Genomic DNA, 15,171 nt, shown 5'->3' on the forward strand with positions numbered 1-15,171 from the left:
TCAATCCAGTCAGATTGTCTTTGCGAAATTAGAAATACACTATGTACAGGTACCTGTAGCGCTGCCAGGAAGATTGTGAGTTAAAGTATGATGTGACCTCACGTGGATATTTCAGTGTCAGGTAGGGAAACTACATTTGTCAGTGTAATTGAAATGCTTGAAGGGTTGGTGAATCCCCAATACCTATGCAATGAAGGAAGTCCAGTTAATATCAAAAGTCATCTTTTGATCGGCGTTGAATTAAAAGGGGTTTTGTAGAGGAAACAGTGGAATGGTTATTTCTCGTGTGTATCACGTTTCCGCTGCCCTCCTTTTTGAGACTACAAAAGGCATACAAATAAAGTAATGGGGCAAAAATACTCTAGTAGATGTACAGATAATTGTGTTTATAAAAGACTGCTAAAAGTGGAGATGCTGATCCAGCTGTTTAAAAGTAAAAGTACACATTGAAATATACTTCTGTTCAGAAGTTGGAAAACAGCTCCCTCTTTTATTAATTAATATAGACTATTTTGTGCTCTGACTGAAAAGAAAGCAATTCTTGTTCAAAATGTGATTAAAACAATGCACAATTGGTACTTTATTGCATGTGTATGTATTAGACGGACCATTTTTGTATAACAGAATCTGGTGTTTTCTCAGCTGGCATAAGATACTTTAAGAACTATTTCCTTTTTGGAGCCAACAGAATCCCACAATTGTCTTAAGTAAGGCCATGGGTTGGGAATGTGTTGCTTTTCCAAATCTGTTGCTTCATCGGAAACATCAGTCTTCATTCATTTGCATGGTTCCGTGGATCCTCCATGTTTGCGTCCCACCGTCCAAGTCATCTCTCTCAAACTGGCAGCCCGTGGGCCATTTGCGGTCCGCGAGACGATATTTTGTAGCACGACCTAAATATGAAAGTATAACGGTAGGGCGGCCCTCGAGTTTTATATGGATGCCACTTTTACAGTGTTGTGTGTGCGGAGCTGACGAGTCACCAATCGGAAGATAGGATTGTTTTTTATTTCTAATTGAAATTCCACATACATCCATGTGCGGCCCAGCGTCAACCAGACTGCGCCTCCAGCGGCCCTAAAATAAACTGAGTTTGAGACTCCTGGTCCAAATCCTTTTTTTTTTTTTTTCTTTTCTCACACCGGAGAGCCCTCCCCAAATCGAGAAAAAACAAGTTACGTCACATAGGATCATCACGGAAGTAAACGAGGCCACAGAGCGCAGACACTAAGAACATTTGAGTTGTACGCAACTGCTACAGACAGGTACGTTGTCGACACCCAATTTTGCTTGGCTGAATGGTGTATGTACAGATGTACTTATTCGTGCTGTTTAAACCACTGTAATGTGTCTCAAAACTGTTGGGTCGTCTTTAGCACGGAGCGCGAGCTTGGCTAACCGAATGTCGGCGGAGAAGACCGCTAACAAAGCAATATTGGCTCGTAGGCAGCTTTTGTGGCTCCTACAAGTGAGAGTAAAAGTGGGGTGTACTTTCAAATTGTCTGTAATATGGTATTGGTTTGCCCTTTAGACACCGTGTCGGACCAATGGTAAAGTTGCTAACTGTTTGAGTACTACCCGACTGTGCTTTTTCTCTGCGTGAGTGTGTTTTGCGGTTGTGTTTGGAATTGTGTTGTGCTGCGATGCGTCCGTCGCGCTCACATGATTGAGTGACTCATAAGCGGAGGAAGGTGGACAGTCAGTAACTGAGGAATTGGAAGTCACTTGTCCTTTGCATCACAGATCAGATATGCTGGGAGGAGGCTTCAAAGCCGAGAGGTTAAGAGTCAACCTCCGCCTTGTCATTAACAGACTCAAACTCCTGGAGAAAAAGAAAAGTGAGTTCTCACATGACATATTGATGCAAACATTGATTCTTCAGTCTCATGCCATGTTTGTGCTTCTGTTTCCTTCAACTATTTTTAATGAAGCCGAGCTCGCTCAAAAGGCTAGGAAAGAGATCTCCGATTACCTGTCAACAGGAAAAGATGAGCGGGCACGCATCCGTGTGGAGCATATCATCAGAGAGGACTACATGGTTGAAGCCATGGAAATCTTGGAGCTTTACTGTGATTTGCTCCTAACACGCTTCGGCCTCGTTCAGTCAATGAAGTTAGTCAAAGCCCTGAACTTGCACATCAAACTCAGTCATGCTTTCATGAAGTTTCCTGTTAAATGGGTATCGATTGATGCATGATTTCAGGGAGTTGGATACAGGATTACAAGAGGCAGTGTCCACTCTTATCTGGGCAGCTCCTCGTCTACAGTCAGAGGTGGTGGAATTAAAACTTGTAAGTATTCTTTTAAAAGAATGTACAGTTGAAACTGGAAGATATCATACAATATATATATAAAAAATGTTTCTCCTACTGATATCTTGCCCTTTTTTTGTCTTCCATTGTTTCACAAAGAAACTGTGTATTTGAGGTGCACCTTCAAATACATCCACCAATGCGTTGCTAATTAACTTAAATGTTGTCATTAAACCAATCGGAAATTTATAAAGACATCACATCATCTGGATTTCCCCAACATGTTTGAAGGAATAGTATTTTCACTATGTAAATGTCTGACTTTGACAAAGGTTATTAAAAATTGTCTGGGGGGGAAAAAGCTCATTAATTTGGCAATCCTAATTGACCTAAAATAGGAAACAGTCTGATTTTGTCAGAAAGCGAGGGAAAAAAAGTGTAGAAAAATCTTTTTGTTCAGTGTTTGTAAACAACATTCAACTGTACTGGTTATTCATGTTCTCTAGTCTTATTTACTCATGACATATTTACTTCCGAATTCTTACAGGTATCAGACCAGCTATGTGCAAAATATAGCAAGGAGTATGGCAAGCTATGCAGGACAAACCAGATTGGAACGGTCAATGAAAGGGTTTGCATTTTTATTTTATTTGTGTGACTGCCTCAACTTTATTCGACCATGGAATATTCCAGGAGTTCCTCTATTTAAAACATATATTTTTGCAGCTTATGCACAAACTTAGTGTGGAGGCTCCCCCCAAGATCTTGGTGGAGCGTTACCTGATTGAGATAGCCAAGAACTATAACGTGCCATATGAACCTGACGCAATGGTCCGGGTAAGCAGAGGAAAAATGTGCTAATCAAGATGTTTGTTGCGCTATGTAGTTAATGTCACAATTTTTTTTTTTTTTTTTTTGTAACACATTACAGCCTGAAGTGAGCCACGGAGAAGCAGACCTGATTGACGTGAACAATGACAAGAAGTCAGGAGGAGGGGGAGGGGGAGGAGGTGGAGGTTTCACTGCACCTGTCATGCCCATGCCGATGCCAATGCCGATGCATATGCCTACACCATTCAACTATCCAACTCCCAAAGGAGTAAGCTTATTATTTTCAAAACTTTTTTATTTAATTCTGTGAAAAAGAAATCATTACATTTCCTTTTTTGGGGGGGAGGACACATTTAAACTGCTGCTGTGCATGTCTGTTTCACCAGGAGAAGCTCAACATATTTTTTTTTTCTCAAGGGACCGTATCCATAATGCACTACCAACAGATAATGATATTGTTGCTCCCCAATATCCAAGTATGGCAAGTTGCAACTAAACCATTTTGATTTTATGAAACTCCCTCATGTCCTGGATTGTCGACATGGAGTATTTAAGAAACCAATGAGAATATATTTACGACATCACATTTTTGTATTTTTGGTTGAATATAGGCAATGCAGGTTATCTTAAAAAACAATCTTTGCAAGCTATTTTCTGTTTGAACACATACAGGATTTTGTCCGTTCTTAAAAATATTTAACCGTTACGAAGCTGAAATGTAAAAAAATGTTAAATATTATCGTAATATATATATTATCGTAATATATATATAATATTATCGTAATAATCTGTCGATTAGAGGCCACTTTGTGGTTCCTACCCCAACTTTGGTGTGTCATGATTCGAGAGCAAGCGTGGTTGATCAGTGCACTCGTGTTCATGTTTCCCTCCAGGAACCATTCAATCCAGCAATTGGATCTTACAACAGCTTCCCACACAACGTAGGCGGAGGGCAGCCCCCTCAGCTGCCCACTTCTCCCCCCACATACGAGTCTGTAAGTGAGCAAACTCCTCCCATCCATGACCCCTCCCTGTTCTCACAGATGGACAGACGGAAAGGGCAGGGCATCACTCAGGGAAGAGTTGTTCACTTAGCTTCTGCTATTATTACCTCTGCATTTCTGCTCTTTTGCCTGAGTAAACTAAGTGTTTTTCTTTGTATGTGCTGTGCTCAAAAGTAGGCAGCACGCATGGCTTGTACATATTGTGAGCATTAACAACTCAGTGGTCCCACTAACAGACCCGGGATTAGATTGGACTGAGCAGAGTGTTGCAGTGGAGAGTCAACATAAGAATTGATAACCTTTATTTGTCCCACTGTGGGGAAATTTGCAAGCTGGCCTCAAGTCTGATGCACGCTAAAGCTGTTGGTGTTCTCATTGAGCCCCACAAGCATTTTGCCTTTTTCTTCTTACTTTAAGCACTAACACGACGTAACCTATACTATGCCCTTATATAAGTAGATGCTGTTGAAATCACTTTTCTTCTTTTTCAGATTGATGACCTAAAAAACTCTCTTCCTTCCCAGGCCACAGGTAAGTCCTACCAACTATTAGACAGACACCTAAATTCTGCATCTTGGAAAATCTGAATATTGTGGAAAAATGTCAAAATGTTAAACTTCTGGTGTCACATTCTGTCTGATTTACTACTGTAGAAATACCCGCAAAGGCTTCTTGAGCTAGTCGCTTATGTTATAATGGTTATAATGGTGCATTCAGTTGCCTTGGATGCAGGCAGCGTGGGTTCAGTTACAACACACATGACTGTGGGAATGTAAGTGCAAGTGGTTGTCTGTCTCTATATGTCCCTTCTGACTGAGTGTCCACCAATTCAGGGTGTAGTCCACCTTTCACTCGAAGTCAACTGGCATAGGCTCCAGCACCATGTGACCCTGAACATGACAAGCTTGATTGAGAATGGATGGATGGACTTCTTGAGCCTTTTAGTTGTTCTCCAAGTCCTGTTCTGTAACCTCCAGAATTATATGAGAGAGAAAAGTGTGGAATGAAATCCACAACATTGATATCCTCAGCTGAAATCTCACGCAGCCACAAATATTCAGATCCTTTTCTCAGTATTTAGTCAAAATACCTCTTTGAGCTAATACAGCCATGAGTGTTTTTGGGAATCCTCATTGCAGATCCTCTCCAGTTCTGTCACATTGGATGGTAAAGGTTGGCGGGCAGCCATTTTTAGGTCTCTCCAGAGATGCTCAATTGGGTTTACAGTGAAGAAAGTAGGTATTTGAGCACCCTGCTATATTGCAAGGTCTCCCACTTAGAAATCATGGAGGGGTCTGAAAATTTCATCGTAGGTGCATGTCCACTGTGAGAGAGAAAATCTAAAAAGAAAAATCTAGAAATCACAATGTATTTTTTTTTTAAATTTTGTGTGATACAGCTGTAAATAAGTATTTGAACATCTGTCTATCAGCTAGAATTCGGACCCTCAAAGACCTGTTAGTCCGCCTTTAAAAATCCACCTCCACTCCATGTATTATCCTGAATCAAATACACCTGTGTGAGGTCGTTAGCTGCATAAAGACACCTGTCCACCCCATACAATCAATAAGACTCAAACTTGTAACATGGCCAAGACCAAAGAGGTGTCCAAATAGACCAGAGACAAAATTGTAAAACTCCACAAAAGGAGGAAGAGCTACAGAGAAATTGATAAGCAGCTTGGTGAAAAAAGGTCCACTTTTGGAGACTACTGTTAAGCATGGGGGTGGTAGCATCATGGATTAGGGGTGTTTTTCTGCACATTGGGACAGGACGAAGCCACTGTATTAAGGAGAGGATGACCGGGGCCATGCATTGTGAGCTTTTGGGGAACAACCTCTTTCCCTCAGTCAGAGCATTGAAGATGGGTTGTGGCTGGGTCTTTCAATATGTCAACCCGAAGCACAGAGCCAGGAAAACCAAGGAGTGGCTCTGTAAGAATCATATCAAGGTTCTGGTGTGGCTTCGCCAGTCTCCAGACCTAAACCCAATAGAAAATCTTTGGAGGGAGCTGAAACTCTGTGTTTCTCAGCGACAGCCCAGAAACCTAATCTAGAGAAGATCTTTGTGGAGGAATGGGCCAATATGCCTCCTGCAGTGCGTGCAAACTTAGTGAACAACTACAGGAAATGTTTGTCTGTAATTGGAAAGAAAGGCTACTGTACCAAATGTTAACATTGGTTCAGGTGTTCAAATACTTATTTGCAGCTTTATCATACAAATAAATCGTTAAAAAAATCATACATTTTGAGTTCTGGATTTTTCTTTTTAGATTATGTCTCTCACTGTGGACATGCACCTGCGATGAAAATTTCAGACCCCTCCATGATTTCTAAGAGAGAACTTGCAATATAGCAGGGTGATGAAATACTCATTTTCTTCACTGTAGGTCAAAGCTCTGGCTGGGCCATTCAAGAACGGTCACAGAGTTGTTCCGAAGCTGCTCTGGTATTTTCAGTGCTTGGCATCATTGTCTTGTTGGAAGGTGAACCTTTGGCCCAATCTGACATCCCGAGGACTCTGGAGAAGGTTTTTGTCTTGGCTATCCCTGTACTTGGGTGCATTCATCTTTCCTTTGCTTGCAACCAGTCATCCTGTCCCTGCGCCTGAAAAACATCCCCGCCGCTCTGCTGCCACCACCATGCTTCACTATTGGTACAGTATTGGACAGGTGATGAGCAGTACCTGGTTTTCAACACACCTACATCTTGGAATTTAGGCAAACAGTTCTATCTTGGACTCATCAGACCAGATGATCTTATTCCTCACCATCTTTGAGGCTTTCAGGTGTTTCTTTTTTTCTCCCACAAACTCCATGTCGACGTTCATATGCCTTGCACTGAGGAAAGACTTCTGATTGCTCTGTTTGGCCAGGCGGCCAGCTCCACTAAGGGTTCTGGACATCCCAAATGTCTTCCGTTTAAGGATTATGGAGCCCACTGTGCTTGTCATAACCTTAAGTGCACTATAAATTTTTTTGTCACCTTGGCCATATTTTTGCCTTGCCACAATTCTGTCTCTGAGATCATCAGGCAGCTCTTTTAACCTCATGTTTCTCACTTGACATGCACCGTGAGATGTTAGGTCTTTTATAGATGGGCATGTGGCTTTCGTAATCAAATCCAATCAGTGTAACCAAACACAGTTGTACACCAGTGAACGTGTAGGTTCGAACCATCGTAAAGATAAGTAGAAAAAATGGACTGCGCCCTAATTAAATTTATAGCAAAGGGTCTGAATACATAAGACTGTTTGATATTTTTCTTTTTTTAATAAAGCTGCAAAAATTTCTGTCAATATGGATGCTGTGTGTACATTATTGTAGGAAAAATTAAATTTAAAATATTTTCACAAATGGCTGAAACAGTGAAAAATTTAAGGAGGTCTGAATATTTTTGGTGCCAACTGTAGTTTAGATGTGCACCGTCTTGTCTTAATGTCAGCTGGAATTGGCTCCAGCTCTCCCACCAGTCCCAACACAAAATGTATAAAACAGATTATGTTAAGCTTGCTGGACCAGTGTAAAACTTTCTCGTGTAGTGATTTGTCAGTTTGTCCAAAATAATGTGGAAAAACATTATTCTGCTGCAGGGCCCTCGTCACAAATATATGACAACAACTCTCTCCCAGAACTTCCTTCAGTCCCAGACACACTCCCGGCAACCTCCTTCGGCGCGGATACCACCGGTTCGGATGACATCGACTTTGACGACTTAACACGTCGCTTTGAGTTGCTGAAGAAGAAAACTTAAATCTGAAGAAACACATGCTGGTATTGTAGCTTGGTTACAGATAACTACAGAAATTGGAACATGCTCTCGGCTCTGATTTTATATACATATATGAAAGAAAACATTTATTCTTACCTCGTATAGTTAGAATATGGATATCTGTGAGGTTGGGATTATTTTTTTTTTTAATGGAGAGTGTCTGCTAGGGTTTTATATACAAGATATTCTGAAGCTAAATACATCATTGTCAATGAATCTTGCTTGACGTCACTTTTAACATTTCCCTTTCATTGGGAAGACATGTTCAAATGTAATATTGATTTTCTGGAATTTTTCCACTTGGTAATGGCAATTGTTCAAGACATTACTGTTGGCATGTACTGTGATGCTGTCATCCGACTATCTTAGTTTCATCTCAGACCAGTCAAACAAGTTAGACTGCCCGACCCAGCCTGATGAGGTTTCTGTTCCTGTACTGTAATTGTTTTCAAAAGGTCGCAGGACACTTTAAAACGTGCTCCAGTCCCTTCTTTTATCTGTTCCCCACATTGTGAGAGTGGCAGTTCAAGTGTTTTATACAGTAATGGAGTGTGGTAGAGTTCAGTTGTTTCGTTTTTGGCAATTCTCTTAATATATCTCTCCATATAAAGTACTCCAGGTTTACCAAACAGCTCCTGTGTATCGAAGGAGAGGGCCACACAACTCAATTTTACATGTAACTATTGACCCCACAGGTTTAAGGTTGGCCCCTGTTCCATGTCTTATACTTCTGCATTTGCCTTATTGTCCATGTCTTACACTGTATGTGCACTACTCCATTTGCCTTATTGTTCATCTCTCACCAGAGGCCTTGCCAGTCTGTACAAGGATTGCACATCAATGCACTTGCTATCCATTAAGACTGGATAATATGTCATCTGCATTAATGGGAAACTCTAAATTGGCGATTAAGTGTGATTGTGAGTACAACTGGTTTGTTGTTTCTGTGTGCCTTGCGATTGGCTGGCAACCAGTTCAAGGTGTACCCTATGGAAGTAAATATGTGCCACCAGGATTGCAGTTAAAAATGCCACTGGAAATTTTATGTTGTAAAATTCTCATTATTTGAAAGTGATCACATTTTGAAAAGCTGTATTTCAGTTTCAGTTTTCAATGTTAACAAATTCGCCATATAAAAAAATTCAAACGCAATATTTTCAGTCTCCTGAAATTCAAGTGGCTCTCTGAAATTGGCTAAATTCAGTGTTCTGTGTAATGAAGAACTGAAGTAACCCTGCCTTCTTAACACTGAATTTAGACAGGGAATTGCAGACAGCGAATTGTAGCCAGGTGAGTCTCAGGAGACTGAAAATATTGAATTTTGAAGGTTGAATTTTTTTTTTTTTACATCGTGAATTTGTTAACATTGAAAAGTTAAACTGAAATAGTTATTGAAAATATGATCAGTTTGACATGACATAATGTGAATTTTACAACGTAAATCCTAGTGACACATATTTACTTCCATACTACCCCGCCTCCTACCTGAACATTGCTGGGATAGGCTCTGGCACTCCCGCGATCCTTGTGAGAATAAGCAGCTCAGGAAATGGATGGATGGATGTCATCTCTGTTTTGTTTTATAGAGCTGTCATGTTACCCTTATGTATATGGTCAAAGTTGATGTTGATAGCATCTTCACTGTTATTGTCATGCACATAACATGTCCTCCAACTTCGCCACCCAAATGTGCTAGCATGGATAATGGGTAACATTTTTAAACAAAATGATTCAGCAGTTTTGAGAAAAGATGTCAAAGCCTAGAAGGCTGTAGAGTTTAATGAACCTACAGAACTTGTGATTTTTATGTCTGACTCGTGTGTTTTCCCATCGCTATAATAAATTACACTTAAATGAAAACCAATCGCTGAGGACTTAAATATCTGTTAACCTCATTTTGCCATAGCATACAATCTCCAAACGTTTCCCCCGTTACAGGGTTGCGTCAATATGGCAGGAAATGCGTCAAAATAATTGTTTGTTATTGTTCTGACAACTTCATTTTAACTGCCTATTTTCCAGCACAAATGTCTGTACTTTCTGCTCCTTACACCTTAAAATTTGGCTTGCAATTTTTCAAACCAAATTTTAGTGACAACGTGACGTAAAAACACAGGGTGGTAAAATACCTGAATTGTTCCAATGTTTTTATAAAATTATTAATAATTCCAAGAGAAAATAGTTATATGCCATCATAACAGCCTATCATCATGACATTTTGCTGCTAAATCAAACATGATTAACAGAAAGGAGCTGTAATACAGTTCTAAATACAGCACCACCAGCAAATTTTGATTCTATGAACTAGTGTTGAATCTGAAGAAAAAAAGACAGGAATTGTTGCTTTTTCTAAATAATGAATTCAGTCTAAAAAAGTTTTACAATGAATTTATCATGTTCTAAGTTTTTTTTTTTTAAAGTAAAGGTGATACAAAGCCTGTTTACATAATATATGAACCTCCAGGGTACCAATTTATGGATGATTTTTCAGGACCGCTGTGAATGATCTGTACTGATTACAACTATGTTGTCATAATGGGAGACTTTAACATGTTGACAACAGAGTGGGTAAAAAAACTGCGGGAAAAAATCCCCCTAACTCTTTTAAACTGGACACATTAGACCTTTCAAAAGGAGTCTAACCCACACTCCTGGAAGTATGTTTTTTCACAAACAGTTGATCAACTTATTGCTAAGTTCAGTGGTCCCCGACTGCCAGGCTCCAGACCAGTTTCGGTCCATAGACCATTTTGTGCCAGGCCGCAAAGAATGACTCATAAATGATTACATTGTTTTTTTTTTTTCTTCCAGGTGTCTTGTTTTGAAAGACAACCACTTCTGCCCTCGGCTCATTTTGCGCTTTACTCTTTGGTTCCTCTTTTTCTTGCATCAGCATTCCAAGCTAGCCCTCTTAAAATGAACCGGGATAGTTTCTTTGGAAAGGGTACAAGACAACCATGAGCCATCAGAGAGGTCATAGACTGCGTGCAAAAAGAAAACTGCATTTAAAAGGAAACACTTGAGATTTCCATCTATTACAAGTTCATCACAGCAGGTGATTCCCAAGCCCTACATCTATGGCATCAGGTCGCTATCAAAACAACGAGCTCAAAAGTGAGAGGTGCTTTTGTAAAACTGAACAAGCATTTTAATTGTGTGAGCCCTCATTTTTTTTATTTTTTTAAAATGTACCATTATGCTTGTTTCTACGTACTTTGAGCTCTCATTTTGACAGCAACCTGACACCATAACAGTTGCAGCAAACCTTTCGGAGAGGATTCATTAAAAAAAGGTTGAAAACATCCAGCTTTCAGTGACCACAATAAAAAGAACAAATGAAATAGCAGGGGACATCGAGGCAGTTACTTGAGAGGATAACGTATAACGGCTATGCATTATGGTGAGTTGAGTTTTTCATGCATTTAACATTCATTTTAGGTCCAGGGTTCCAAAAAGGTTGGGGACCACTGGATAAGTTCATCTGAAAAATCTCAAAGGTTATGGATGCTATTGCTTCTGTTAAGACAAAATTGAACACGGTGGACTGATGGTGCAAAACAATGCAACAAAAGTGTGAAACACCTTTACATTTCAGGAAGCAAATTAACAACAACCAAAACACTTTTACATTTCAAAAAACAATCTAAAAGCCAAAAGACTTTTAAATATCAGAAAACAATATAACAAAAAACAAATCAATTTCAGAAAATATCATAACATGAAACATTTTGACAAAGCAGAAAAACCTTTACAAAAGACCAAACCTGACTGAGGATAACTGGAACAGAATATGATTGAATGAAACACCCTAAAAGGGAACGTACCATTTCCCAGCTATTAAAAATCCCACAGCCTTTTTCGGCAAGACCCGCTCCCATTCAAAATAATTGGTTCCTGCATTGCAGCAAGATTAGGCTATGTAGATGAGAGCTGTTCGACTGAAAACCAACTGGAGTTATTGGACGCCGTGAACAGCGACCCTCTATAGGTGTCGATGCTGTATATACAATATATATTGTAGTTGCTTGCTTTTGCAATTGTGGCGGCAGGGTGCATCAACTGGAAAGCGTTGGCCTCACAGTTCTGAGGTCCCTGGTTCAATCCCAGACCCGCCTGTGTGGAGTTTGCATGTTCTCCCCATTCCTGCACGGGTTTCCTCCGGGCACTCCGGTTTCCTCCCAGATCCCAATAACATGCAACATTGATTGGACACTCTAAATTGCCCCTAGGTGTGATTGTGAGTGTGGCTGTTTGTCTCAATGTGCCCTGTGATTGGCTGGCAACCAGTTCAAGGTGTAACCTGCCTCCTGCCTGTTGACAGCTGGTATAGGCTCCAGCACTCCCCGCGACCCTTGTGAGGATAAGCGGCTAAGAAAATGGATGGATTGATATTATTATAGTTGATGGCCATCATAAACCCAGCAACACCAAAAGAATTGAGGGAATCGCTTGCTCATCAGGGCGCACACAGGACCAAGGCCTCAGTGAGATCATGGACTCTTTGATTACCCTCACATGACAAGTATCCCTCCTGTCCTCCCAGACCTACTTCAGCAATCATTCTGTGTGTATTCCTCCCAAGCCAAGCCCAGCCTCTGAGCATACCCACTTCCAGTACAAACAGATGCACGTGGCTCCTCCCAAACCATACTCAGGGGAGGAGACATTTTTTTATTGAACTGCTCATTGGTCTTTGACGGCGCGCACAGGTGCAGCGGCTCTTAGCTCTCCAGTTTGGTGCATTTTCTTTATTAGTATTTTGGCGGTACTTGTGGATTACTGTAAAGCCACAGTTACATATAGCCTCCAGGACCTGATTGATCTGGGACTGAAGCATAATTTATCAATAACAAAGAAATACCAAAAGGTAAACAGTATTCTGACGGACATCGCGAGACCACTGGAATCTCCGTGGATAGCTGCTCTTAGCAAGCGACGAAGAAGGTGCAAGCAGCATAAGCAAGAATGAGGATGTCGGGTGGCCCTGGCTGCTAAGCTAAAGAACCAACCTCACAGACCTGCGCTTCCAAGCATCTTTTTAACCAATGCAACCACCATCACCCACAAAATGGACGAATTAGAATTACAACCAGCCACGAGCAGCTTTGTTCAGAACTGCAGTATTATTTTCATCACGGAGACGTGGCTACACCCACAAATCCCTGATGCTGCAGTTTTGCTAGCAGGCCGCCCGCTACATCAACAAGACAGACCAAAGACTCCAGTATGAGTGGGCGGGCTGTGCGTCCATCCATGTGCACAAAGAATGGTGCTCTAACAGCAGAATCATCGACATAGACTGTTCTCCAAGTTTAGAGGTCCTTGCAGTATCATGCAGACCCTTTTATCTACCAAGGGAGCTAACAGTAGTCATTGTAGTAGCCGTCTATATCCCACTGGATGCTAACATTAGTGCAGCAGTTAGCCCTCTGCCCGTGACTGTAAACAAACAGCAGCTCGCCCAACCCAACGGAGTATTGATTGTTGCTGGTGACGTCAACCAAGCGTGTTTAAAGACTGTCTTACGCAAATTCGTCCAGTATGTGACGTGTCCCACCGGAGGAGACAAAATCTTTGACCATGTTTACTCTTACATTAAACATGCATACAGGGCTTCCCCCCTTCCCCATCTTGCTGGCTCCGACCATGTCTGCATCAAGCTCACACCCACATACATCCCCCTACGTAAACAAATAAGGCCTCAAACAAAGACAATGACAACATGGCCTGAGAATGCACTATCTCAACTGGAGGACTGTTTTTCATGTACTGTTTGGGAGTTATTTATTTATAACACCAGAACCTCCAGGAACACAGAGATACTGTTCTATCTTACATCAAAAACTGTATAGACACTGTAACTCTAAAGAGACGGCTCCGGGTTTTCCTCAACCAAAAACCCTGGATGACCCGAGAGACTAAGGCACTTCTGAGACACTGCAACACCGCCTTCAGGTCAGGGTATAAGGGTATACAGTGCCACTAGACCCGACTTAAAGAGGGGGCATCAGAGTGGCCAAGGCGGCCTACAAAAGAAATATTGAGGAGTGCTTCACAGAAAACAATTCAAAAACAATGTGGGAGGGATTACAACACATCGCAAACGACAATAGTAAGAACAAGATGTGTGCCGGAAACAGACGCCTCATTGGCAGAGAAACCAAACCATTTCTTTGCCTGTTTTGAGATGGACAGCTCAAACCCAGGCTCATCACAACCACCTCCCATCACCAGCACACTGACGCTTCAAGAACATAAGTGAGAGGTGTGCTCAGGACCGTAAATACCAGGAAGGCTACTGGCCCAGACGGAGTGCCGGGGAAGGTACTGAAGGCCTGTGCTGATCAGCTGACAGTTGTTTTCACAAAAACCTTCAACAGATGCCTGCAACAATCAACCATTCCCTCCTGCCTGAAATCTGCAACAATCATCCCCATTCCAAAGAAAGCAACCACTGACAGTCGAACTGATTACAGGCCTATTCCACTCACACCTGTGATCACGAAGTGCTTTGAGAGGCTGGTTGCACGCCACACAAGGGGCTCACTTCCTCCCTCACTCGATCCCTACCAGTTTTCCTACAGAGGACACCGGTCCACCTAGGGTGCTATCACACTAGCTCTCCACACTGCACTGAGCCACCTGGAACGCCAAGGGAACTACGTAAAGATGATTTTCATAGACTTTAGTTCAGCCTTTAATACCATCATCCCAGGTATTTTGGTTGACAAACTCTCCCTCCTTGGACTATCTCCTTCCATCTGCTGCTGGATTAACAGTCCGTCAGACTTGGCCCACACCTCTCTTCCTCAATCACCCTCAGTACCAGGTCCCCCCAAGGCTGTGTACTGAGCCATCTGCTATTCTTTCTATACACATATGATTGCATACCAGCCCATTCCAGCAACTCCATTATCAAGTTTGCTGATACCACCATGATCGGGCTCATCTCAGAAGGAGATGAGCCTGCCTACAGAGACGAGATTAGCAAATTGTCATAGTGGTGTTCTGCAAACAACCTTACACTGAACACCACAAAGACAAAGGAAATCATCCTGGACTTCCGTAAGTGTGGCGTCGACCCGGTCTCACTGTTCATCAATGGGGAGTGTGTGTTGAGATGTACATCACAGCTACATCACAGAGAAACTCATTTGGACTGTAAATACCACTGTGGTGGTGAAAAAGGCCCAGCAGCGACTCCACTTCCTGAGAGTGGTCAGGAAGAACAACTTGGAAATTAAGATGCTGCAGGCCTCCTACAGAACCTCCGTGGAGAGCATCCTCACATACTGCATCACAGTGTCGCATGCT

The 15,171-nt window shown here is 41.7% G+C and overlaps 1 protein-coding gene across 2 annotated transcripts; it reads left to right on the forward strand.

The window, feature by feature from the left end:
- Window positions 1–1,108: 1,108 nt before the first annotated feature.
- Window positions 1,109–9,721, forward strand: ist1 (IST1 factor associated with ESCRT-III). Of its 2 annotated transcripts, XM_061815525.1 has the most exons (10): window positions 1,109–1,265; window positions 1,744–1,838; window positions 1,932–2,112; window positions 2,204–2,291; window positions 2,800–2,883; window positions 2,979–3,089; window positions 3,184–3,351; window positions 3,977–4,078; window positions 4,579–4,618; window positions 7,679–9,721. In XM_061815525.1, exons 2-10 carry the CDS (start codon window positions 1,751–1,753, stop codon window positions 7,837–7,839), a joined length of 1,023 nt encoding a protein of 340 aa, XP_061671509.1. In that variant the 5' UTR covers window positions 1,109–1,265; window positions 1,744–1,750; the 3' UTR covers window positions 7,840–9,721. The 2 variants fall into 2 exon arrangements, with proteins under 2 accessions (XP_061671509.1, XP_061671510.1); XM_061815526.1 differs by lacking the exon at window positions 3,977–4,078.
- Window positions 9,722–15,171: the final 5,450 nt, after the last annotated feature.

This window comes from Syngnathoides biaculeatus, chromosome 3 (genome assembly GCF_019802595.1).
Source record: "Syngnathoides biaculeatus isolate LvHL_M chromosome 3, ASM1980259v1, whole genome shotgun sequence".
In the NCBI taxonomy this organism is placed as follows: domain Eukaryota; kingdom Metazoa; phylum Chordata; class Actinopteri; order Syngnathiformes; family Syngnathidae; genus Syngnathoides; species Syngnathoides biaculeatus.